Raw genomic sequence first — 27,953 nt, 5'->3', positions numbered from 1 at the left:
AAATCTTTTAATTTATGCTTTCTTAGAATATTAGATAGTATTCTCTGGAAAATGGCTGGTGATGTTCTTAGTCCGAACGGTAGACATGTCCATTGGAAGTACCTCTCTTGTGTAACGAATCCTGTTTTTTGTCTATCTTCAATACGTAATGGAATTGACCAGAAAGCGGAATTTATATCTAATATGGTGAAGTATTTACAGTTTTTTGCTTTTAATATTAAATATTCTATTAATGGGAATGGTTGAGCTTGTGGTGTAACTATCTTGTTTAATTCGCGGAAATCTATACACAATCGTAATCGTTTGTTTTCATCTTTTTTGAATGCTAGAGTTACTGGTGCTGCAAACGGACTATAAAATTCCTCAATTAATTTATTTTCTAATAGTTTTGCTACCTGATTTTCTATCTCCTTTTTGTCCTCTATAGTGCATCTATATGGTCTCTTACTGCAGTATTTATCAACCAGTAAGTCTATTCGAGCTTCGTAGTCTGAAACGGTGCCTACATCATATTTCTTTTTTGCCAATATAAAATTATACTTTTCTATAAGATTTTTTATCTTTATTTTTTTTGTATTGTCCAAGTAATTCAGATCTGATCTAAATTCGTCTTTATTCACTTATTCGTTAAAATTTATTTTAACTTCTTTTATTTCTTTCCTTCTATCCAATGTATTTATATTTTTTTTATCTGTATTTCTCTCTTTTGAGATATCTGTAAGTTTTCATCTTGAGTTAATTTGAATTTCTTTATCAAATCCAACCCAATAATGAAATCTTCAAAGTCATTTCTTTCCACAATAAATAGAGGAATACATCAACGTATTCCTCTTTACCGAAAATTTTTACTTTAATGGTTACTAAACCTTTTGTTTGTGTCACACCATTGACCGTCTTTAAAATTATTTTGTTTTTATCTTTCGTCTCTTTTTCTTTTTTTTTTTTATTTTGACTAGTCTCGAATTTATTAGAGAAACTTGGGAACCTAGGTCATATGTTCTGTTTACTTCTAACTTCTCTTCTAATACTATCTTTACTTTGATCAATGGTATGGTTATTCGTTTTTTTTGTTCTTTGCATAGGTCCACTTCTATCATTGAATTGCTTCCATTTATTCTGGTTTCCTTTCTATTTTCCTTTTTAAATCAACCGGAGTCCTCTGAATGATATCTAATACCCTTGTTTAGTTCTTCACAATTCTTACATGGTTTCTTTTCTTCAAATTTCTTTTCTGTAAAACTGTTCATATTTACTAGATTTTCACATTTTTTAATTTTTTGTAGTAATTCTGTTGAGTTTTGACAATTTTTTCTGTCTATTTTATCTCTTATGAATTCTGGTAATCCTGCTGCTATAAGCATTATCAAGGTCTTTGTACTGATATTATTGTTCACATCCAGTAGTAGTTTCTCTTTCCTCATAGCGTACTCCAATAGTGAACCTACTTTATATCTGTAGGATATGGCGTATATACTTGTATTCCATCCCATGTCTGGAAATGATTTCTAGAATCTCTGTTTCCATTCGTTCCAATCAGCCTCTATTGTCAACGCTGTTAGTGTTGCTGAGTGCCAGTCTAAACATGCCTTATGAAGGAATAATCTTAGAATTTCAATTTTTGTGTTATCTTCTTTAATTTGGAATCTTTGACATTCTTTTTCAAACGTCTCCAACTATTGTTCTGCATTTGAGTGTCTACATCCAAATTTTTCGATTATGAATTTTTCCGATATACCCTTTAAATCTGTTTGGTATTTTTCTTCTATGTGGTTTCTATTATGTTTGTTTATACTATTTCTTTTGGATATAGATCATTAAACATTATATTGCCATTTTCATCAAAATACATCCATTTCCCGTGTGCATTTAATTCATATTTTTCTTTTTTGGCCTCTTTGATTAAGGCTTTTTTCCATTATAGTTTTTTGTTTTTGTTAGTTCGCTGCGGTTACTGACAAATTTTTCATTTTCTGGTAACATATATTTTTCAGTGTCCTCAGTTGTGATAGAGATTATGGCAATCACGTTTGTCTTTCTGTCGCTCGGTGATGTCACACATTTAAATGCGAATTGTAGTTTTCTTTCTATTATAAACCAACAATTGTCATTTTATAATATCTCGCATTGATTATGTGAGGTGATAAACGAAAATATGCTTCTCTGTGAACAAAATAATAAATTTTTATTTGATAATTAATCTTTATTTGCTAATTAGTCTTACCTGTGAACAAAGAAACGACAATTTACGTTTATTATTCACACTATTTAAATTTTATTTAATACATATTATCTAGTATAAATTTCCTTATAAACTCTCGTGCTAACTTTATCTTCTATGTTCTTTTTTCTACTGCCCGTTTCTCTTCCAAATCTTAACGGCTCTATTTGTAGGTAACAAAAAGAATTTGTAAATAACAAAGGACAATGGAAGGACGGGTCATGAGACACACGGCAAATCTATCTGAAGAAAGTATACTTTCTTTACATATATATATGTAATGATCTTGGTTTGTACGTTTCTTTTAATAAAAGTTTTTTTTTTTAAATTTAGATAATACGTAAGCGTAAGCTGTCCCCTTTTGTTCCTATACATAGTAATATAAAAAGAAGATTTTTTATTTACAGGTTTTAATTTTTACGTGTGAGAAGGGAGCGGGATGTAATACATTGTATGTCAAGTGGTTAAAAAATCAGCTACAACAAAAAATAATTTGCTGTTGCTGCCTATCGATCAAGTGACATTCTATTATTAGCGTGGAAAGATAAGAAAATAGTCACTGTACTAAGCAGCTACGATACCTCGGACACGAAAACTATAGAAAGATGGATGAAAAAAGGTGGCACCGTCAACATTAGCAAACCAAATGTTATTATAAATTACAATATGAATATGGGAGGTGTCGATAAGGCCGACCAATTAGCAGGTTCATATTGTTTTATGAGAAAATCTTGCAAATGGTGGAGAAAAATGTTTGGTGGAGAAAATTCTGGTGATAAGAAGTTTGCGCAATCAATAGCTACATCTTATATAAGGTGTCAGGTAGAAGAGAAAATAAGACGCGTATGTTATATTTTATGTTTGTCCGAAAGTTGGTGGAAAAACTTGTAGGTGATTTTCGTGACAGAGCATCTTCAAAATCAGCAAGACCACCGTCCTCAGATAAAGAGAAAAGGCTTAATGACAAACTACATATATTGTAACATTGTTAGAACATAAAAAGTAAAGATTGTTCTGTATGTTCAAACAGAAAAATCCAGAGCGGAAGATGCCAAACTAATTACTTTTGCGACACGTGTAGTCGAAAACCAGGACTTCATGTTGGAGACTGTTTTGAAAGATACCACACAATGAAGAATTATAAAATATAATTTTTATATAAAAACATAACATTAAAACATATTATTGTGTAAATATATATCTAAAATTTGTTTATCCTTCATAATCTTGCACATTATATATCACTGCTCGTTCAACAAAAATTAATTCCGATCAATATGATACCCATGTATGTAAATTTAATATGACTGCAAAGAGTTAATGATCTAATTTAAACGACTAAATATAGCATAAAGCGTCAATAACAGCATAATTTTTGGTAATAACGCAGTCAGTAACTATGATATGAAAACGAAAATAAGACTATAAGAATAAATAGCATAACAAGTAGCCATATCTGTACGGAAAGTTCGCTCAATATAAATCTTTTTGAGAAACCAGTCCGCTTTCATTTAGTTGAATCGATTTTTCTCATAGAGCAGGACGGAATTCTGAAGTGAATCCCTAAAAGAAGTCGGTGCAAATGTGAATTACGCCAAAGGACGAATTCTTGAGTTAGGAAATATTATTCGTTGATAGGGAACTAATTCATATCGCCGCTAGGAACAGTATTTTATTTCGGTGCCACGTAGAGAATAAAGAAGTTAGGAAAGGATATATTCCAAGATTGTAATCATTACCAGAAATATATACTAGAGACTTGCTAATTAAAAATGAGCAAAGATGAGCATATTTTACGACTATCTACGAGGATCATGAGATTGTCATGCCAACGCTGATATTACTAGAATGTACAATGTATGAAAATTAATTACAGTGTATCAAAATTCGGATGCCAAAATATTGCAGCTAGCTTCAAGATCATTTCGTTAATAATTACTAGAATTATCAGTATAAGCCTTAGAATAATGAAATTAATAAAAGTGATAGGACAGGTTAAATAGAATCATTATTGTCTTTGGAACATTTAAACGAGGAAGAAAGGAAAAAATGTGTTGAAGCTTTTGACAGATAGCTCAGACTGTTTTATCTAGCAGGAGAAAGTTTAACACTAGATTTACGGGACCCGTCAATTTGACGAATTACAAACATCGAAATGAAATAGCCAAGAAACCATAACATTAATTTTAACCATTTTGCATCGTAAATTAATCATTTCATCCAAAGAATTTATAGACACAATTATTTTTTTCCTAAGTCTTATAAATTTTGAAATTTGTATGTAGTATACCTATTTCTACGAAACCCGTCAAATTAACTGGCTAGCTGACAAAAGAGAAAAGCCGATTGTATAGTCTGAGTTTTAGTCTTTGTCGTCATCTTTGTCTTTTTGTCTGAAATTGCTTATCTTATCGCTGCAGAAACCTTTAAAACAAGAAGCAATGTTCAGTATAATTGTTGCAGTGACCGAGTAAGAATGTTTTTCAAAGATAGTGTGTACAATGTTCATTTATTGTAGACAGTCTTCGTTTATTGTATTTACAATAGGGTAATTGAATTTGGGCACAGTATTTTTTTATTTTGACCAATCCCCCTTCTTTTCTATCAGGAGTAAATCCAGGAGATATAATAAAATATTAAACAGAATTGTTAATATCAATGAAGATTATTCTGAGGATACTTCCGAAGAAGATCAGTATGAATTAGACCAAAGCGAAGATGAGAGTGAAAGTTTTAAATATATTGAAAATGGAGAGATAGAAGTATCTTCGAATAGTGAAGAGGAAAACTTTTTGAAAGTGTGTCGTAACAAGAAGAGAATGCGTATTCTTTCTAGTTTTGACTTGGAGGATGAGAGGATGAGTATCCCAAGCACATCCCAAAATGTAATGAGTGAAATTGAAATTGTAGTTGACGGGACACAGTAGACAAAACTGAAAGCAGGCGGATCTGAAAGTAGGACGCCCGTTCGTATGATATTCAAGGATATCACAGGGCCTATTGGCTACGCCAAGAAAAATATTATGGTGGGTTGTGTAACTAGTGCTTTCGAATCAATAATTGACAGACACATAATGGAACACATAAAAGATTGCACTGAAACGGAGGCACATCGAGTTTTGAAAAAAGACTGGACGATCACAGTTGCTGAGTTACGTAGTTTTTTAGAAATTCTATATGACCGGGGCGCATATGAAGCGAGATCATTGAAAGCTTTTTATTTATGGTTGAAAAAATAGGGACCAGCTTTCTTTGCAAACATAATAAGCAGAGATAAATTCACAGAAATTCTGAGATTCATACACTTTGACAAAAAGAAAAATCAACAATCCGAAAGATTACAAATAGATAAATTTGCACTGATATCCGAAATATGGAACAGATATATAAGCAATAGCTAGGCTTGTTTAAGCCATATGAAAACATATCGATAGATGAACAATTATTTCCAACGAAAGTCTGAAGCAAGTTTACGCTATGTATGCCAAATAAACCTCATAAATTTGGCATTAAGTTTTGGTTAGCAGTTGACGTCCAAACAAAATATATTTTGAATGGTTTCCCTTACATGGGGAAAGATGACACTCGATGCTCAAAATCGTTGGGCGAGTTTGTAATATTAAAATTAGCCGAACCATATCTAAAACAAGGCAGAAATATAACAATTGATAATTTCTTTACAAGCATCCTGCTAGCTAAAAAATTGCTTGCAAAAAAACAACTTTGGTTGGGATTATTCGGCCTAATAAAAAAGAATTGCCAAAACCAGCGAAGGAAAAAAAGGACAAGATGACTTTGTTTTCCTCACATTTACATAAGTCAGAAAACTGAACGCTTACTGTGTATAAAAGTAAACCTAAGATAATAGTCATTCTTCTAAGCATCAAACATACAAATGTACAAATAGAAAACAATTATAAACGTGTTCCAGAAACTATTACTTTTTATAATAAAACAAAGTTTGATGTACACGTCGTTGACCAGATAGCACGCAAATATAGTGTGAAAGCAGAGAGTTTCCAATGGCACCTTCAAGTTTTTTCAATATATCAGATTTCGTAACGATAAACGCGTGGATATTATATAAAGAGTCCATCGGATCGAAAATATCCAGAAAAGAGTTTATATTTTATTTAGCCGAGGAATTACATGAAAAAGACAAGAAGAACATTTGTTAAAGAGCAGACGCTTCATTTCTATCACCTTCAACGTTAAAAGTGTGAAAAAGTTGTCAAGTGGATTACTGCAAAAAAAAAATAGAAGCAATAATTGTTGTATATATTACAAAAAGATCGTATGCGGAAAATGCACACACAAAATTCAGCATATTTGTAAAAAATGTGCTTAATAAATATAATTACTCAATACCGTTAATATTATTGTTATCATTTCTGTGATAATTAAAAAAAAAAGATTTATTAATAATTTATTTAAACGTAAAACCTAATCAATTCAGACTTAACTTGAAGACATCAATTTTTTAAAGAAAATGAGTATTTTCGTTTACCCGTCAATTTGACGGGTGCTCGTAGAGATAGATATATAAGAAACGCCTAATATTATGGAACATCCGGATACTATCTTACAGGATCATTACGATAATGAAATTCCAATAAATGTAAAACAGTATAGGTTCCAACCGGTACACAGGGACGAAATGAATAAACAAACACAGGAACATTTAGAGTATGAAATTATTTAATCGTCACTTTCATCGTACCATTCTTCAATTTGGATGATTCCAAAGAGTGTGACTCAAAGGGAAATCCAACATGGAGGATGGTAATTGACTACAGAGGGCTAAACGAAAAAACCATTGGCAATCTTCTGTCAAGCATCATAGAAATATTAGATCAGTTAGGCTACGCAAAATATTTTTCAATTTTCGACTTAAAATCGGGTTTTCATTAAATCCAAATATATCTGAACGACACACAACAGCATTCAACAGTCACAAGACAGCATTCTCGAAGTTGCATGGCCCCTTCGAATTTGCGCGAATGTTAGTCGGCTTCAAGAATGTTCCGGACACATTTTAACGCCTTATAGAACTCGTTTTGACAAGACTCCAAGCCGATGAAATGTTCAATTATCTGGACGATATAGTATTGTATGCAAAATCACTTCAAGAACACGAGATAAAATTTAACAAATTAACCCTTTATGAACCCGTGTAACTTTCAAGTCACATTTTAATTTATCGAGATTTTACCAAATAATTATAGCTTTTTTCATGAGATGGCGCATAAATCTTAATTCTATAATGTTGTCAAGACAAGCAATATAATATTTATGATCGTTGTTAGGTTCATCAACCTGAAATAACAAAATAAATGCTGTGCAAACTGTCCGCAGTAAATATAAGCGAAACCATTTGATATTATTTATGCTTCTGTGAGTGATTACAAAACTAAAAATAGTGCACATAATAGCTCTGGATTCGTATATCAATAACAACCTATTTGTTTGCATTTCAATTTTCAATTTGTTACTGTTTATTTATGATACAGTTTTGCAACTTTGAGGTCACAGTGGGCTATTAAGGCAGATTTCGGTACATTTAGAATAAAGCTTGTGCTTTCTCCTATTTTCAGATTTATACATTATATACCCAAAATATGAATACAAAATCACATAAAAATAACAGAGGAATTACAATTAGACGCATTAGCGGTAATAGGTCCAACGATTCCTTATTAGATTCTGAGTCCGATGAGGATGTAATATTATTTCCCCGACGACGAATAAATGTTATTGATAGTGATGAAGAATTTACTACTCAATCCTAGTTAAATAAGGAAGATGCAGGAACACAAAAAATTGTTTGGCAACCACTATCCCAGACGAATAATAATAATTGTTATCGCCCTTGGAAAGGAGATTGCCCTAACGTCCCTGAAGCACTCCATTCTCCTATGACCAATTTTCGACAACTATTTGATAAGGAAATTATAAGCAATATAGTTGACTATACCAATATGTATGCACTGCAATGTGATCCAGCAAAACCCATTGCTGTTTCAGTGAATGAAATCCAACAATTCTTTCCCTGCTGTTCTTTTATATTCATTTACGGATTACCGAGAATTGAATTATATTGGAATTCAAAGACAAAAATGTCTGCTGTTGCCAATGAGTCTACTATGAGTCGTACGCGATGGAGAAAAATAAAATCAAAAATACATTTTAGTAGAAAGTTACAGGCCAATGCAACAAACAATGCAAAAGTGACCGATAGTTTACAAAAAATAAGACCCATTCTGGATAAATTGGTGAAAAATTTTAATCACATTCCGATGTCTGAACACGTATGTGTTGACGAGCAGATTATACCGTTCAAAGGAAGACATAAGCTAAAAAACTATATGCCCAAAAAACCTAAAAAATGGGGCTACAAAGCTTTTTTACTGTGCGACTCATCAGGACTCATTTATAATTTTGAAATTTACACCGGCAAAGTGATACATGATCCCGAATTACCTAATGTCGGAAGTAGTGGTAATGTCGTATTACGTTTAGCAAAAATTATACCCAAACAATTATTTTACAAAATTTGTTTCGACAATAGGTTTTCAACGTTGCCTTTAGTAACTGAGTTAGAAAAATTAGGAATTCAGAGTGTTGCAACTGTGCGGTCAAACCGAGTGAATTTTCATTCGATAAAGTCATGAAAACTAAGGACAGAGGAAGCTATGAGATTCTTTCTATATCTATTGATAGGGTCACCATAAATGCAGTAAAGTGGTACGACAATAAGGCTGTTCATTTGATGAGCACGTTTTGCGAAGTTGAAGCAATAGACATAGTGAAAAGGTGGGACAAAAAAATAAACAGAATGATCGATGTACAACGACCAAATACAGTGAAAACATACCAACAAATGGATGGAGTAGATTTAGTTGATTCGTTGATAGCGTTGTATCGAATAAAAATTTGATCAAAGAAGTGGTACCACCGTATTATGTTTAGATTTGACGGTGGTCAATGCTTGGCTCTTATATAAGCAAGATTGCTCATCGCATTCTGTAAGCCCCGGCCGTCAGAATAGTTTATTGAAATTTAAACTTGACATTGCATCTTGTTTATGTCAGAAACACAAAGAAACCCAGAAGGAAAGGAGGCGTCCTACTTCAAATGAGGTATATAAACAATTGCAAAATAAAAAAAAAAATGACCAAATACAACGCTACCTGTAAAAGACGTGCGAAAAGATGAAGTGGCATATTGACCAATTTTTTCGGATAACAGAGGACGTTGCAAAGAGCCCGGATGTAAAGGAGTTCCCAAAATTAAATGTCCCAAATGTAATGTATATTTATGTTTGACGCCAAGTGCAAACTATTTTGTGGAATTCCACACTTGAGTTTTCAAACACAGAAATGCGAACATTATAGGCCGTTTTGACCTGAAAGTCACATAGTGAATATACTGAAATAAAATTGTTTAAACAGAAATTTTTTTTCTTCATTTGCATAAATAGGTTTATAATTGCTGATTTTTTGTTCCCAGAATTTTTTTGGATTTAAAACAAAAATTCGGTCCATAGAGGATTAATAAAAGGGTTAAGGGCGACTAACTTCAAGCTGCATCCGGACAAGTGTGAGTTTTTGAAGAAGGAAGTAGCATATTTAGAACACATTATTGGAGAACGCATGGTAAAATCGGATTCAAAGAAATTAGACGTGGTTAAGAAATTTCCGCTACCGCAGTAGGTCAAGAATATTTATAGGGCTCACCGGATATTACTGTAGGTTCATACCGGGATTTTTAAAAATGTCTAAACCATTGACCGATCTATTAACCATGGCGCTCCGAGCGCCACATATATGCAGCATCCACTCGACGATCTGTGGGTACGGGCGCCGCATCTACGCGGCATCCACACCACGACTTCTGGGTACGAGCGCCGTATATATGCGGCATCGAAATGATCTGTACAAGTGTCATCTATAGTCGATGGCAACATTTTTCGTTATCGGCAGAGCATTTTCCGTTGATTTTATTGACATAATGGATTAATCAATTAGTAGAACTTTTTAAAACTGCTCTTTGTTGAAGTCACATCCAAACGTATTACGCAATAAACTACAAACATCAAGGCGATCGTTTACTGTTTTATACCAAATATTCTATGGAATCCATTCGGCAGTAAACGATTTTACATATTTGGTTTTTACAGGAATTAGGAATAGATCGGCTTAAGGTATAATTCTTAACTCTTAAAAATTAGAATTTTCAGGTTAGGGTTTTGTTTGAAAATATATTTACAAAAATAGTTTAGGCCCTTTCAGAATGAGTACAAAGCATAAAAATAGTATTATGTTTGAAACTGAAGTAAATAATTCTGAAAATGAAAATAATGTCCATCGGTGTAAAAGATGACGGAGAAATAATATATGCAGCACTTCAGAATCAGAAGCAGAGTTAATTGATGATAATACAAAGGACACTAAGTGCAACATAAGTTGGACATCGAAAAATTTCGCACCATGTATTCATAAATTTTCTTCAGAAAATTCAGGACTGAGGAAGATCGTCAAAAATTATCGATTATTTCGAATTGTCTTCTTATCAAGAGCTCGTAAAATATATTGTGGATGAGACCAATTATTACTCGCCTCAAAAGAGCAATAACAACATGGACACTCTAAAAAACACGACACTAGAGGAGATGTACTGTTTCTTTGCGTTGTCACTACTCATGACACGTAATAAAAAACTAGTACTACACAAATATTGGAGTATTGATAAATACTTACGCAGTAGTATTTTTAGTGAAGTAATGACCAAAGATCGGTATCTTTGGATACTACAGATGATACATTTTAGCCGTCAACAAGAGCCCGCTGATAATCGTCTATATAAAATAAGTGACATAATAAACATGCTACGAAAATCGTTCTGCGAAACATTTTATCCGTATGAAAAAGTTTGCATTGATGAAAGCTTGATGTTATACAAAGGTGGCCTGTCCTCCAAGCAGTACATTCCCTCGAAAAGGAATCGATTTGGAATAAAATCATACATACTCTGTGATTGCAAAACAGGTTATGTCCAAGACCTTATAGTTTACGAAGGAAAGTCAATTGTTACAGAAAGTGACATCAGTGGAATTGGAAAATCAGGTGCAATTGTTTTATCACTCTTGTCACCATACTTAGGCCAAGGTCACATACTATACACTGATAATTTTTATTCAAGTCCAGCATTATTTAACTTTTTACACGATAACTGTACGAATGTATGCAGCACTGTAAAAACAAGACGTCAAGGAATGCCAACGATGGAAGAGCGATTGAAAAAAGGAGAGGCATGTTTTCATGCAGCAAAAAATTTGCTAGCGGTGAAGTGGATAGATAAAAAAGAAGTCCATATGGTTTCCACTATACATACTGTAAATTTTGAAGCAGTATCGAGATATGAAGGGGAACAGAGTATCCAGAAGCCGCTAAAGTGGTATCGGAAATTTTTCTTCCACCTCATAAAAATCTGTGTGTGGAATGCATATTGTATGTATAAGCACAATCGAAGAGAAACAATATCGATGGCAAAATTTCATTTGACGCTGATAAAACAGATAGTCTAAAAGGATCGTCACAATGCAACGGGACGTCAAGGCAGACCCGCTGATAATCAGATGAGGTTAACTGACAGGCATTTTCCTACATTTTGTAAGCTGAAAACAGAAGACGGAGGTGTATAATTTATAGTAAAAATAATAAAAGAACGGATTCGCGGTATGAGTGCAAAGATTGCGATGTTGGCCTTTGTATAAATCCTTGCTTCCAAATAAATTGCACAGAATTACATTATTAGTTTTTACATATTTTTTACATATTTACATATTTTGTTACATATTTTCTACATATATTTTACGTATTATATTTACACATTATATTTTAATAATTTTCGTGTCGCTATTAATTATATTAAAGATTTAATTGTTAAGCTTTGTAATTATATAAATACCTATGTTACGTATAATTTTGTATTTTGTATTTTAATAATTTTGTAAGTCCTTTCATATTAAAAATGTAAATATACTTATTATATTAGAGCAATGAATGTTCTATACAGCACAGTTCCTATTTAAGATTTAGAACAACATGTATATAGAAACCACGCGCACTGTGCATATTTCCGGCGCGAGTTTTCGTTGAGTGGCGGTACTTCGGCGGACGGGGCTATCGTAGCGAAAGGATTAATGTATCCTCTCATTAACACATTCCGTGGCAAGCCGTTTTTGCCCGACTTGTCGTTCGGGCCATTTGATGTTTTGACTATAGATTGGTATATTATCACACAATATTTCTTTGCATCATCAATCCATAAGCTTGTTTAGAATAATTATCATAACCTGGTGGTTCTGCAGTCAGTTCGATTGTAAAAGTCAGTCATTTCGAGACTTATCGATTAGTAAAAAGAACCCGCTATATTCGAATTTGTTAAGAAAAAACGAAGGAAATAAAATATTTAATAAAAAAGAAAGTAAGTAGGTAAACATATGGAGGTAATATTTTTGGTTTTTCATTTGTTTCTGTTGAGAAACAAGTCTCTATTATTAACTTTCATTAATTTATTCTTGCATTTTTTAATTTTTTATTTGATCGAGTGATTCAACTTTCAATTTTTTTCCCTAATGATATGCAATATGAAAGTATAAAACACAGATAGTTCCAATTCTATTTCCAATGAAATAGAACTCCCATTTAGTATAAAACGTTCGCGCAGATTTATATTATATTATCATCTGATGAGACAAGCAATGTTACCGCGCGTCATAGATCGAAATGCCACCGAATTGTATATAGTTGCGAAAGTGAAGATGAAGCACAAAATATTGCTGATAATTTAACAGATGAATGAATAAATCCAAGTGGAAATTAACCTTCACTTATATCATTCATAGGTACACCTGGAATAACATTATCGGATTATTTGTGGAAAGAAGATTTTTACTTACTTCTTGTTACCGAAGAAATATTCCAAGACAGAATAGAACAGACTAACATTTACGCGATGCAAACATTGGCTCAGAAACAGTCATATTTTTGAACGACATGTTCATCTTAAAAATCAAGTCATGTCAAGGCAAAAACTAGAAGATTAGTGATGTTCTGTAATCTAAACAAGTCGTTTTTATACATTTCTTGCATTAAAAAAGTCAACAATTACATGTAATTATTAATTATTATATAGATAACAATTAATCAAATTTAAGTACTTTGTTCTATACTAGATTATTTATAATATTTTATTCTTTTAGTGGAAATATATTTTACAGAATTAAATTTGCCATAAAATATATTTTTAGCACATTAAATAAACATGTCTTAGTGTACCATTTATGATACACTTGGCTTGAAGATCAAGATTAATGTATACCATAAATGGTATACGTGGCACAGAGCATGTTAATGTTACGCAATAGATTCGCGCAAGAAAGGCGATTTTTTTAGAATGACTTTACTCGTCATTTTGTCTGAACAATGTTATCATTTAGTTTAATCATTGTTTATAATTTGAAGATTAGTTTATACGTACTTTTTGTTCCCAGATCGTCTACTGATATTGACCTTGTAGTTTTTCATTGTCCTTTATATGTCATTGCAATACGAAATTTGCAACAAAAATCTTGGTCTGTTGTAAGTCAATTCCAAAGTATTTATTTTCAAGCTTTCTATTCGTGGGTTAAGAAATTAAAACGAAACCATCGAATCAGCCAACGGAAAGTAAGAAATTATGTGATAAAAATTTACACGTGTATCACCAGATAGTCTATAGCTACTGACGGTATTCCCAAAATAGCTGTTACCTTAGCTTATATGAGTACACTGAAATGCTCCAAAACTTCGCTACATGAACTTATCAGCACCACATGAATAATTGTCTATGTGGCTTAGATTGTACTTTGTGCTATATCGACGATTTAATAACTTCAGACACTCGAGAAAAATACTTACAATACATTAGGACAGTTTTCAATATCCTAAGAAAAAATCGACGCAATCCTATATTAATCTAGACAAGTGACAATTTTGTAAAGAAAAGGTCATCTATCTATACAGCTCCATTCATCAGTAAGACTATTAAGTTTCTCAGAGCACAATCACGATAATTCTCAACCATATCAAACCTAAGATTATTGTTGATCTTAAGCATTTTTTTGGGATGCTATACTATTGGAGGCATTGCCTCTCTCATATTGCTCGTCATCAAGCAGCACTTTACAAATTTTGAACATGCTGGAAAGCTAGAAATTGATCAATAAAGTCGACCATCGTCCTTCTATCCATCGATTGTTACAACAAGTTAAAATATCTCCAAGGAAACTTTTTTGTCTGGATTTTATCAATTTATTTCTCAACTGATTCATCTCTCTTTCGCATTAATACCATTACTATTTCATTAACCTTCAATATTACACACTTCAATGTAATCACAATATCAGAATAAAATTGTCTTTTACATCACTGCTAATAGCCATTCCAACATTCACCTGGACGTCATTACGTTATTTGTAATAGATTAATTTCAAATTTTCGATCGATTTATCAAGTAGCCCTTTGTTATTTCTGTAAGAGATATTGAAGTGTAAATAATTATTGAAGCTTTTTATCATCACTAGATCTGTTACTTTAGCACCACTTTCGCTATCACCAGAAGTATACAGTTCAAATTATCACTTTTCTCGAAACTTGCGAACATTATAGGAGCACGAAAAATCAGAATTACGTCGTATCACTCCCAGTAAAGTGGAAAGGTTGGAACTACTTAAGGTGTAAATTTAAGATAGTCCTAATGTGCAAGCCAACTGTATCCTCTGGATACAACTCTTGTGACTATGCTTCTAAATTTACACAGTCTTTAAAGAGAACCTTGGCGCTTCATCAGAAATGCTCTTTGACAAGTCATTACGGCAGATTTTCTTACAGTCAAATATGAATCATCGTATCACAACTCCTTTTTGTATAAGCTTAATAAACAATTCGATACCATTAAACTTGTCCTGACTTCCAATTAATCCAAAATCAAACAATTTATTCATAGTAGGTTGAAAGTGTTCTCATATGCTTACTTGAGTTGATCAGATTCCCTTGATAATACTCTACTCCGGGCCTCACAGAGTGTCTATGTTATTCTATTCTTCGTATTATCTTAATTATTAAACTCCTTATCATGTGACTCCTTATCATGCTTTGCGTAAATTTTATTATAAATATATCTTTTATATGACAGACAGTGTGCTGCGCTCGCTCTCTAATTAGTCTTTTTCTTTTCAGACTCGGTTTTTTAGAATATTTTCCCTTTAATAAAGAATTTGGATAAATAACTATCTTAAGTGTATAATACCACATTAATTCGTCACTGTCAATAAATCGACAGAATATCTATAGAATATCATAGAAACGACTTATAGGAGGAAAAGAACTAGGCATGAGTATTCCACAATAGAGAAATTGCAATACAAAAATTTCATTGAAGAAACTCCAATCATCTCACCCTTTCTGAACTTGTGATTATCCTTTTTTGCGTCGTGCACCAAGTTAAAGAAACATCAGGAATCAATCCATTCTTACTTTTTCTTGATCCAACATTATTTATTCATCGCCGCTTCGTTATCTATCGACAAACTTGGCTGTCATCTTCAGTAATAACGTCACCAACTTTCTTGGAGCGCATCACCAATTGCACGAGCTAGATCGTCTGCTCAGTACCACAGTCCATCAACAGCTTCTTAGCGACGGCGCATCCATCTTCAATACTGACTGACAGTCCATTCCTCCACCAGTCAATCTGCACTCAAATGAATTGCAGGAGGCAGTTATCAAATCAACTAAATACAATGTCAGGAAAACTATCGGCGAACAGAAGCTGACTACTCTTATATTCAATTCCACGCACTTTCTTCTGGTTTTCATATCAAGAGCAGGGGTGTGATCCTTAATTTAAAGACATAGTGACAAATTCTGACGAACAAACGCGTAAACGAGACTTGTGGACTTATAGTCTTACAGGACTTTTGGAAAAACTGAAGCAGCGAGTATTAAGTCTATACACACTATTACAACACAGCTCCTAGTTGCACTTAGATGCCATCATCTCTCCAGGCACCATAACGTTGATAAAGGCGCATTCCCATAAATTAGGACGTTGATCACACCACTCAATCTTCCTGGGGCACAACAGGATAACCGCATCGCCAGCGTTTGCACATCTGGTTTGCACACCATTCGGCTTCCGTTCTGCAAGCTAGACCTGCTACTATCTCAGTAACTATTATCTGTAATCATCTGGTTTTAATCATAGTAGGTAACAATTCTACTTCATGATAGATGGCACCTTTACTAGATGTTATTTCCCGTTGAGCGTTGGTATCCTTTCAAGGCTATATAATCGTACGACATCCTCGATTTTATATGCCCTGTCGAGCTTCAAACCGCCAATTTTTTCTCTGATTGCAGTTTGATAAAGATCTATCATTATATCTACTATAGCTCCTTGTGCTTTGGGCTTTGTCCATGCGTCATATACAATATTGTCAAAACTTTGTAGCAACGATCTTGTTGCGAATTCGTTTCAGCCATTTCGGAATTTCTGACAAGTCAGTTCGCCAACCATCTTGGTTCCGCATATCTCTTGAACCGTAGTTAAAAATACGGATAGTACTACGTTATTTGTTTATTAATGTAAAAAACAATATATTCTTCTTCTACTTTCTTCTACTACTTCGAATCTATCATCTAAATGAAACATTTTTTGCCTTTTCAAAATATAACTATTTGAAATCCTTTTATGCTAATAATTTTCACACAACTGAATATAGCTGAGTATTTTGCCGCATCACCAATAAATATAATTTATTCGATGTAATATATTAAAAATGTAAGAATGATGATAAAGATTTTCAAAATTTAAACTAGCTGTTACAAATTACAAATTGTAAAAATATAATAATATAAAATATAAAATAAGTGAATAACATTTTTCAAATTTGCTACTTTCATTTTCTGCTATAAAATTCGAATTCATAAAATTATTGGAAAGCTGCAAAAAAATAGCAATAAAATGCATTTTTTATAATGCATTTAATTATATTTTAAATATGAAGATTCAATTTTAAATATGCAGTTTTATCAACGATTATTTAAAAATTGAGCAAATTTTTTAGTAAACTTCTTAAATATTTGATCAAGTAAATGCGCTCAAATCGATTAGTTTTTTCCAAATAAGAACGTTATAGATGATTATAATCTTCATTTTTCTCAATTCTCGTGGATAAAATCATGTTGTTCCCGAAATCATTAACAAATTACAGTATTGCAAAAACCAATCGACTTTTGTGTATCGCTATTTATTTATACAGTCTCCCAATAATTGATAATACTAATTATATCTACTTATTGCCATTGTTAACATTAAATTAAAACCTTCGCTGAACAATTTACAATAATGAAGTTTCAACAAATCGATTACACAGATATATAATATCGTAGAATTAACACTCGTAGAAATGATCAACAGAACTTTTTTTTAAATATTTATGTTAATGACGTTGCGTTTGCAAGAACTTATACCTACATTTCAGTGACACCAACTGCGTAGTTATAACGAAACTATTTTCATTATAAAGTATAAGTAATCCTCGTATAAGGCGGTACTTAAACAATACGGCTTGGATATATCGCGGTTTTGGAATTAAAAAATTTTAACTTGTTACTTTATATATTTTTAAAAATACTTATATGCATTAGTTTTTAATTTTTCGTATGTTGGCATAAAAAAATCGATGAAATGTTTGAAGATCGTGATCTGTTCGTAACTTTTACAATTTTATATATGTACTATCATTTACTTCATACTTTGTATGTTATCTTAGGTTTATGAATTACTTTAATTAAATAAAAATGTATTTTTTTTGTCATGTTATAATTTAAAAAAATATATAAAGTATAAAATTTGAAAAGAACTGCAAACAATTTGAAAAGGATTTGCAACGATTTTTTTTATTATATCCGAGTCTCGCTTAATATGATTTATACATTTCTATGAAATAGAACATCAGCGTTATACGAGGGTTACTTATAATCGAAAATAAAACTGATTGAAGATAGTATGCAAATTATAGTGAGAATAGTGAAAGTGAAAATGAATTTATAAGAAATGTAAAAAACGTAAAGAAACGTAATACCATATCCTAACTATTCAGAACAAATAGAGGACTCAAAACTGACGGATGAGAGGATATAGAAGAAACGGACCATTTACCATTTAGCTTTTCTTTTAAAACTTTTCCGCGAACCGCAGGATAACAAGTACTTCAGGGCATAAAAGAATCGTTGGATTTTATAAAATTATATATCACGATATTGATGGATAAAACAATATCATATATATTGAAGGATAAAGTAATAAAAGACTAAAGAATATGCAAAACAGAAAATAAGTGAAAACAATTATCTAAAAATCAATTAAGCATTCGTAGTAGATGTAACACATGAAGAATTTATGGCTTTTATATTGGAATAATGCTTACTTTAACTTTTATCGCTTCGTTGGCTCTGCTACGGAGCTATCGTTCGTTTGTTCCTTAACACTAAACCTACCACGTGCTGTGAAATGAGCGTTTTTAAAATTTCGTCCAAGATTTCCTGTATACAATGTTATTGTATCGCCATTTAACTTCATGACTTTTCCTATATTAACACTTTTGCTACGGCAGTGTGCTCCATCAGAGTGACACCGCTGATCAGGCCACTGTGCCGTCGAAGTAGCGCCATTGAACGGAGCATCGATGCACATCGATGTGCGGTATGCCTAAAAACAAGAATATCGCACGGTTGAATATCAAGCAGTATCACGCTGACGCCGTCTATAGACGACGCTCGTACACACAGATCGTCGCGCGGATGCCGTCTATAACCGACGCTTGTAGCGAAAGGGTTAATATATGTACAACCCATTTTTCAATATTCGCAACTTTTTTTATTGTTCACTTTCTGAAAAAAATTCATAGCCTGACTGGCCTATCACGAGTGGTCATTTGATCACTTGCACAGTTCATGTTATTTGCAACGAAATTTTCTGGAAATGTATTTCTAGAATTATTTTAAAAGTCTATTGTCTTTGTCTTATATATTACCTTATCCACTATGTAAAAAAATACGCAATTCGAAAAAGTATCTAGCCGTCTTTGTACAACAGTACGATCTTGTGATCCTATCATAAAACATTAAAATTCCATAGAGTCTCTTACGTCTACAGAGTGTATAACAGAGTGAATTACGTGTTATAAATGCTGGTTTCAACAAAATGAACAGAACTAACAATATTTTGTAATAGGATTAAAATTTGAACTTTTTTCTATTTATGTATCCATTTTTTGCCTTCCACCAGTTCGGTTTATATTTTTATGTTTTAGTTTTTATTTTATTATTTGTATATTCATCCTAAAAATGTCTAGACAATCGAAGAAAATCAATTTATTCAACGAAATATATAATATCGACGAAGATTGTTCGGAAAATGACATAAAAGTCTAATAGCGGATTCATAATATTTTCAGAGAAACATCAGGAACCGACAGACTACACTAAACAAAATATTAGAGAAAAGTGTCGGCATTTTCCTTGATTATTGATCATAACACAATCGAGTGACTTAATGTGCATAAGAAAATGCATAGAATTAGAAGTACTTCAAGTGTTGAAAACAACATGGGATTTATCTATTGCAATATTATATTGCATTTATTGGACTTCTGTATACATGCGGCGCACATGAGGCTAAAGACATATCATATTTATAGAATAATAAACGGAATCCAAAATATTTTTGGACAACAATGAGTCGAAATAACTACATAAATTATAAGGTTTATTCGGTTTAACAATAGAAATCAACGAAACCAACTCCTACAAATCGATAAATTCGCTTTGATATCTGGCACATGCATATCGAGAGCAGACAAAACTGTAATAAAGCAAGACAATATCTTTCTATAGATGTACAATTGTTTCCAACGAAAACACGGTGTAGATGTATTCAATGCATGCTCAATAATGATACCTTCCATGGTACCTTATTGAAGAGGTAATAACTCTACTTTTAGCACGGAAAGATAAAAAACCGTCACTTGATTGACAACTAGGAATGACTTCCGTAAAAAGGATTTAACGAAGTGGTATGAAAGTTAACATCAAGAAACCTAATACTATAGTAAATTATATAAAATATATGAGTGGCGTTGATCGAGCAGATTAATAAGCTTCAACATATTGTTTCTCCGAAAATCGTATTAAAGAAAAATCGTAAACTTTTTTTTGGCCTTGGTAATTTGATTGATTAATTCGTACATACTCTATAAACTTGAAAAAAAGAAAAGAAAGGAAAGACCACTTATTCATTAACGCAATCTAAAAACAATTGTTCATCAATGAAGAGAAAATTATCGCCAGGCTCGTGATCGAGCGTCGACGTCAAGCATCAATGAATCCTGACTAAATAGAAAGATTCACGTTGTTCTGAAAAAAGTGAAGAGAGACTCTAAAATATGCTCTGACTGAATTAAGACTGGCTATAGATCCGAAACCTCAAATTATTCTATATTAATATGTGCCCTAACAAACCGAGGATACATCTCGGGGATTGTTTTATAAAATTTGATATAAAAACAAAAAGAATATAATATTTAAAGTTTTGTCAAGTGTAGAAATAAAATTTTATAATTTGTATACGTTTGTTTGAGTATAAATAATTTGAAAGTACTTATAAAACATTTGCCTAATATAACCAAAATCTTCTCAAGTTGCTAGTTCGCCTAAGTGACAAAGTTCTCGAGTGCTACGGTTTAATGTGTGCAATAGTACAGTGCGAAATATTTTACGAGTTGCTTAATACAATGGAAGAGTAGCCCGTACAAAATATTTCATAAATGAAGTTAATAGAAAGAAACGATTAGAATTTGCGAAAGAATATTACAATATTCCTATGAAGTAATGAAAACTTTTTATATTTAGTGTTGAAAGTAAATATAACATATTTGGTTCGGATGAAGTATGTACTATATACAGAAAAAAATACCGAATCGGAGACAAACAATTTGTAACGAGAAAAGGGTAAATCACAGTTTGGAGCTGCATAAATGAAAACGGAGTTCGATCATTTAAATTTATAGATGATATCATGGACGAAAAATTGTAAATATAAATTTTAAAACATCTTCAAGCAATTGCAAATAAAACTGGATTATAAGGCAACTATGTGCTATAGATTATGACTCAAATCACAATGCTTAAAATATTTCACGAAATAAAATTAATTAAAAATCCCACCGCAATGTGCAGACTTAAAAGTTATAGAACATTTATGGGAATATCTCGAAGAAACAGTTCCTGATCGTCACCTTACTTTACAGAAATATTTAAAAAATGATATCATAAAAAAATGAAATAAAATATTATTGAAACCAAAAATTTAGTAAATTCAATTTAGAAATTGATGACACTGTTAGACATTTATACCAACGAAGCGAACTACCATTATTCGGACCCGGTATTTTATAAGGCATTAGGTAGTGTTTTGAATAATTCTTTCTAACCTGACCAAAAAGAATACGATTCAGATATCAGTTCAAAGGATTTATTCGATCCGTCTCGCGTTCGTACATTCTGCGCCTCAGTCCGAAGATATATAGAAAGATTCGCAAAATTTAGCAAAGTCATGCGACCAGATTTCATTGTAAAAGGATAACATAGCAATTTTTATCATCATGTGCGGAGCACCGTGCCACGATTAGAACTATTGAAACTCCCTAAATATAGGGACTTGATGCTGGGACGGGCACATGTGACTAATTTAGGAACAAATTATGAATATCTTTATCGGTTAAAGAAATAGATAACGTTACATTGGGTACTGAAATACTAAATTCTATTTTAGAATCACTTTTGTCGTTAATGCGAGAGCTGTGTGATCCAATTGGTCAGTATATCACAAACAACTGTGATTGACAACTGGCCATACATTCAACAGAGGGTGGGAGAGCTATTCGACCAGGAGACTTGGATGATATGCATACGCAAGAACATAGTAAGGATACTTGAGGAGCATGAGAGAGAGAGAGAACTTGATACGGGAAAACCATTCGTTGGAGTTGGCGGTCATAAATGGTTTATAAAAACATTTAATAGAGCGGCAGAGATATTATGGGGAGCAAATGAAGGAGCAAATCCAGATGTTCATTCAAGACTGTGTATAGATTGCTAGTTCAAAAAATTAGTCGTGATCAAAGGTAAACAGTTTACGATACTCATTGACACGTACGGAGCTGCATTCGACAATGGAGTGAGTATAGATGTATTAGTGAGTATAGATGTATAGATGTAATAGTGAGTATAGATATATTTTATTAATATAGGATCCGCTCACAATATAAGATCCAATATAAGAAGCACTCCATCGCTGTACCCCTCTGCAAAACCACCCTTATAGATATTGCAAGCGCAATGATTACTCATTTTAACCTTTCGCTACGGGCGGGTTCTCCGCCGCGGTATTTCCGCTGAACGGAGCGCCGCGACATCATTGCACGCTACGCGACGCCGTAGATGCAATCAGTAGCATCTTATAGAGGGCCACTATATTGGCCCGTAGTACCTCAGTGGCATTTTATGGAAGGCCACTATAGTGACCCGGAGTAGCGAAAGGGTTAATATACAAATTCAAGGCATCGCGCTATATTTTTACGGATCAAACCACCAACTTCCTAAGTTCACTGATAAAAGCGACAGCGAGGAAGTTACGAATTAAGCTATATAAAACAACAGCATTATAACCGCAATCTAACGGGTCGATTAGGAGATCACAACACGTATCGATGAAATATTTTAAACAATTCACAAATAGAGAAAAAGAATGGGACGAATGGCTGGATAGTTCTCTTATAATACCAACATTCATGAAAAAATACGCTTCTTGCCTCACAAACTTATTTTCAGGAGGATAACTCGGATACCGACGTCAGATCCACTTTTAAAAGAAATCATGCACCAGATATCGCTAGAGTACTATATCAAGTTAGTTAAGTTTAATTATATGCAAGAGGAATTAATGTAGCGCGATGGAATCTTAGGAGAAGAGATATCAAAAAATGATGTCCAAATATTATGACCGTAAGATAAATCTTTAAACATTAAAAGGAGACGAGGTCTTTTTGCTGAAAATATCAATCTCCATCAAAATTTGGAGTTCGATATAAAGGTTCGATATAAGATTCTAGAACTGCTACCTCAAAATAATGTTAAATTATAGATAGACGGAACAACAAAAATAGTAAATTGTAATAAACTAAAAATACCTAAGGATAAGTCGAGTAACATTCTATTTCAGAACTATGCAGGCGTTAGCGATAACGGTAATAATTGTATGTTCGGCCAAAATCTGCTTCGCCCTGTTAGAATACGATTGTGGAGGAGCATCTATGAACATCACGACTCTATCACTGTTGGACACGGGGGACAGCAATATCCCTATGCAAACGCCAAACTCCATAGAAATCTATATCCAGCTCATCTAGCTGGCAGAATACGAACAGACAAACGTGGATTAGACTTCGAATCGGCAAGTACGGATTAATCGGAATATTCACGATGATCAAAGGGATCAAACTCTCCGTGGACGCAATAATGAGAGGGTATACGCTCCATATGGTTTACGGTTGGAGTCTGCATCTGCTAAGAGCTCTTTAACGCATCTTCTCTTACACGTGGTTCGTTAACCATCACCAGGAAACCACAGGGCGGATTCTGCGAATAGCAACGAGCCAAGTGCAAGCATAAATAATGATCAGCCAGTGATTATGAAAGGAAGTGATGTGACTCCAACCCCTGCATCAAGGAAATCAGTAAGGTACTCTATATTAGAGAAAATAATAGATGCGCACTCGGAAAACGTTTTGAAGAACAAAATCTCCGGACGACTTATTTAAAGGGAAAGATGTTACGTCATCCAGGACTATATATTCATTCCAGGACTATATAAGAACTCTATGTTAAGCTGTAAGAATACATAAGGTCTAATATTTTAATCATAAACATAACAATCATATAGGTAATCATATAGGTAATCACATAGTATCTTACTTGTAAGTTTTATATGAAGGTCTTATATTTTGGACCGTCTGGAAAATATAAGATTTGCCGCGCGTCTCATGACCTGCCCTTCCATTGTCCTTTGTTATTTACAAATTCTTTTTGTTACCTACAAATAGAGCCGTTAAGATTTGGAAGAGAAACGGGCAGTAGAAAAAAGAACATAGAAGATAAAGTTAGCACGAGAGTTTATAAGGAAATTTATACTAGATAATATGTATTAAATAAAATTTAAATAGTGTGAATAATAAACGTAAATTGTCGTTTCTTTGTTCACAGGTAAGACTAATTAGCAAATAAAGATTAATTATCAAATAAAAATTTATTATTTTGTTCACAGAGAAGCATATTTTCGTTTATCACCTCACATAATCAATGCGAGATATTATAAAATGACAATTGTTGGTTTATAATAGAAAGAAAACTACAATTCGCATTTAAATGTGTGACATCACCGAGCGACAGAAAGACAAACGTGATTGCCATAATCTCTATCACAACTGAGGACACTGAAAAATATATGTTACCAGAAAATGAAAAATTTGTCAGTAACCGCAGCGAACTAACAAAAACAAAAAACTATAATGGAAAAAAGCCTTAATCAAAGAGGCCAAAAAAGAAAAATATGAATTAAATGCACACGGGAAATGGATGTATTTTGATGAAAATGGCAATATAATGTTTAATGATCTATATCCAAAAGAAATAGTATAAACAAACATAATAGAAACCACATAGAAGAAAAATACCAAACAGATTTAAAGGATATATCGGAAAAATTCATAATCGAAAAATTTGGATGTAGACACTCAAATGCAGAACAATAGTTGGAGACGTTTGAAAAAGAATGTCAAAGATTCCAAATTAAAGAAGATAACACAAAAATTGAAATTCTAAGATTATTCCTTCATAAGGCATGTTTAGACTGGCACTCAGCAACACTAACAGCGTTGACAATAGAGGCTGATTGGAACGAATGGAAACAGAGATTCTAGAAATCATTTCCAGACATGGGATGGAATACAAGTATATACGCCATATCCTACAGATATAAAGTAGGTTCACTATTGGAGTACGCTATGAGGAAAGAGAAACTACTACTGGATGTGAACAATAATATCAGTACAAAGACCTTGATAATGCTTATAGCAGCAGGATTACCAGAATTCATAAGAGATAAAATAGACAGAAAAAATTGTCAAAACTCAACAGAATTACTACAAAAAATTAAAAAATGTGAAAATCTAGTAAATATGAACAGTTTTACAGAAAAGAAATTTGAAGAAAAGAAACCATGTAAGAATTGTGAAGAACTAAACAAGGGTATTAGATATCATTCAGAGGACTCCGGTTGATTTAAAAAGGAAAATAGAAAGGAAACCAGAATAAATGGAAGCAATTCAATGATAGAAGTGGACCTATGCAAAGAACAAAAAAAACGAATAACCATACCATTGATCAAAGTAAAGATAGTATTAGAAGAGAAGTTAGAAGTAAACAGAACATATGACCTAGGTTCCCAAGTTTCTCTAATAAATTCGAGACTAGTCAAAATAAAAAAAAAAAAGAAAAAGAGACGAAAGATAAAAACAAAATAATTTTAAAGACGGTCAATGGTGTGACACAAACAAAAGGTTTAGTAACCATTAAAGTAAAAATTTTCGGTAAAGAGGAATACGTTGATGTATTCCTCTATTTATTGTGGAAAGAAATGACTTTGAAGATTTCATTATTGGGTTGGATTTGATAAAGAAATTCAAATTAACTCAAGATGAAAACTTACAGATATCTCAAAAGAGAGAAATACAGATAAAAAAAATATAAATACATTGGATAGAAGGAAAGAAATAAAAGAAGTTAAAATAAATTTTAACGAATAAGTGAATAAAGACGAATTTAGATCAGATCTGAATCACTTGGACAATACAAAAAAAATAAAGATAAAAAATCTTATAGAAAAGTATAATTTTATATTGGCAAAAAAGAAATATGATGTAGGCACCGTTTCAGACTACGAAGCTCGAATAGACTTACTGGTTGATAAATACTGCAGTAAGAGACCATATAGATGCACTATAGAGGACAAAAAGGAGATAGAAAATCAGGTAGCAAAACTATTAGAAAATAAATTAATTGAGGAATTTTATAGTCCGTTTGCAGCACCAGTAACTCTAGCATTCAAAAAAGATGAAAACAAACGATTACGATTGTGTATAGATTTCCGCGAATTAAACAAGATAGTTACACCACAAGCTCAACCATTCCCATTAATAGAATATTTAATATTAAAAGCAAGAAACTGTAAATACTTCACCATATTAGATATAAATTCCGCTTTCTGGTCAATTCCATTACGTATTGAAGATAGACAAAAAACAGGATTCGTTACACAAGAGAGGTACTTCCAATGGACATGTCTACCGTTCGGACTAAGAACATCACCAGCCATTTTCCAGAGAATACTATCTAATATTCTAAGAAAGCATAAATTAAAAGATTTTTCAGAGAATTACATAGACGACATATTAATTTTTTCAGTATCATTTGAAGAACATATAGAACACATAGAGAGAATAATGAAGGCAATAGTAAACGAAGGTTTCAGACTAAAATTTAAAAAATGTACATTTGCAACAGAATCAGTGAAATATCTTGGACACATAATAGAGCACAATACAATAAGACCAGTAGAAGATAATCTAATCTGAATACAAAATTTTCTCATTCCAAAAACTCAAAATAATATTAGATAGTTTCTCGGAAAAATAAATTTTTACCACGAATACATGCCGAAAAGCTCAATACTGCTAGACCCATTACATAAACTGTTAAGATAAAATGATAAGTTTATATGGTCTGAAGAGTGTGAAAAATCTTTCACAGATATAAAAAAATTATTATGTTCTCAACCAGTGTTGCAAATATTTGACAGGAATTTATCAATAAGAATTTACACGGATGCATTACTGGAAGGCATTGGTGGCAATACTTAAACAAATACAGAGTGATGGTAAAGAAAAACCAGTAGCATACATTTCGAAAAAACTAAATGATTCACAAAAGAGAAAAAAAGCAATTTACTTAGAATGCCTGGCAATCAAGGAAGCGGTAAAGTATTGGCAACATTGGCTGATCGGAAGAAAGTTCACGATATTCACAGACCATAAACCATTAGAAGGTATGAACATAAAAGCTAGAACAGATGAAGAACTTGGAGAATTAACATACTATTTGTCACAATATGACTTTCAAATAAAAAATATTCCGGGAAAAGATAACGCTGAAGCAGATAGTCTAAGTAGAAATCCAGTACTGGAACCATCCGAAAATTCGAAAGAAATATTAAAAATAGTTAATCTAATAGAAATAAAAGAGATAAAAACAGATCAAAAAGAAGATAGAACACTGCAGAGAACCAAAACAAAACTAATAGAAAAAGACGGAGTATTCTATAAAAAAATTAGAAACAAAGAAAAAATAATCTTATCTATGGAACTAAGCTTAAAAATAATTAAAGAAATACATTCTGAATGGTATCATATAGGGATCAAACAAATGACAAACAGGATATCTCCTTATTATAC

The 27,953-nt window shown here is 32.5% G+C and overlaps 1 protein-coding gene, 1 long non-coding RNA gene and 1 pseudogene across 6 annotated transcripts in view; 1 reads left to right on the top strand and 2 right to left on the bottom strand.

Moving 5' to 3' along the window:
• Positions 1 to 27,953, bottom strand: part of LOC146872413 (uncharacterized) — a 64,637-nt gene that overhangs the window by 19,853 nt on the left and 16,831 nt on the right. For 4 of the 5 annotated variants that reach the window (XR_014983180.1, XR_014983183.1, XR_014983184.1 and 1 more), the window contains one exon: positions 13,588 to 19,036. The exons of the other annotated variant lie outside the window; for it this stretch is intronic. This is a non-coding gene — a long non-coding RNA (uncharacterized LOC146872413). Of the gene's footprint in view, positions 1 to 13,587; positions 19,037 to 27,953 lie in introns of those variants that run through there. 5 annotated transcript variants of the gene reach the window in all.
• LOC146872414 (uncharacterized) lies at positions 616 to 8,254 on the bottom strand. The gene is made up of 2 exons (XM_085662402.1): positions 2,222 to 8,254; positions 616 to 2,160 (listed from the first exon to the last, which is right to left on the bottom strand). The coding sequence occupies exon 2, from the start codon at positions 1,488 to 1,490 to the stop codon at positions 1,146 to 1,148; it is 345 nt and encodes a 114-aa protein (XP_085518528.1). The 5' UTR covers positions 1,491 to 2,160; positions 2,222 to 8,254; the 3' UTR covers positions 616 to 1,145.
• LOC118445659 (uncharacterized) lies at positions 2,891 to 5,386 on the top strand (annotated as a pseudogene).

The sequence above is a fragment of the Vespa mandarinia genome, chromosome 18 (assembly GCF_050613455.1).
Source record: "Vespa mandarinia isolate Hongniang chromosome 18, ASM5061345v1, whole genome shotgun sequence".
Lineage (NCBI taxonomy): Eukaryota > Metazoa > Arthropoda > Insecta > Hymenoptera > Vespidae > Vespa > Vespa mandarinia.
The sequence above is the reverse complement of the archived record's forward strand: the minus strand, read 5'-3'. Positions and strand labels throughout refer to the sequence as shown.

What these genes read in the sequence shown, in the direction of transcription:
- LOC146872414 (XM_085662402.1), bottom strand. Translation starts at nt 1,490, where the DNA reads ATGGGATGGAATACAAGTATATACGCCATATCCTACAGATATAAAGTA.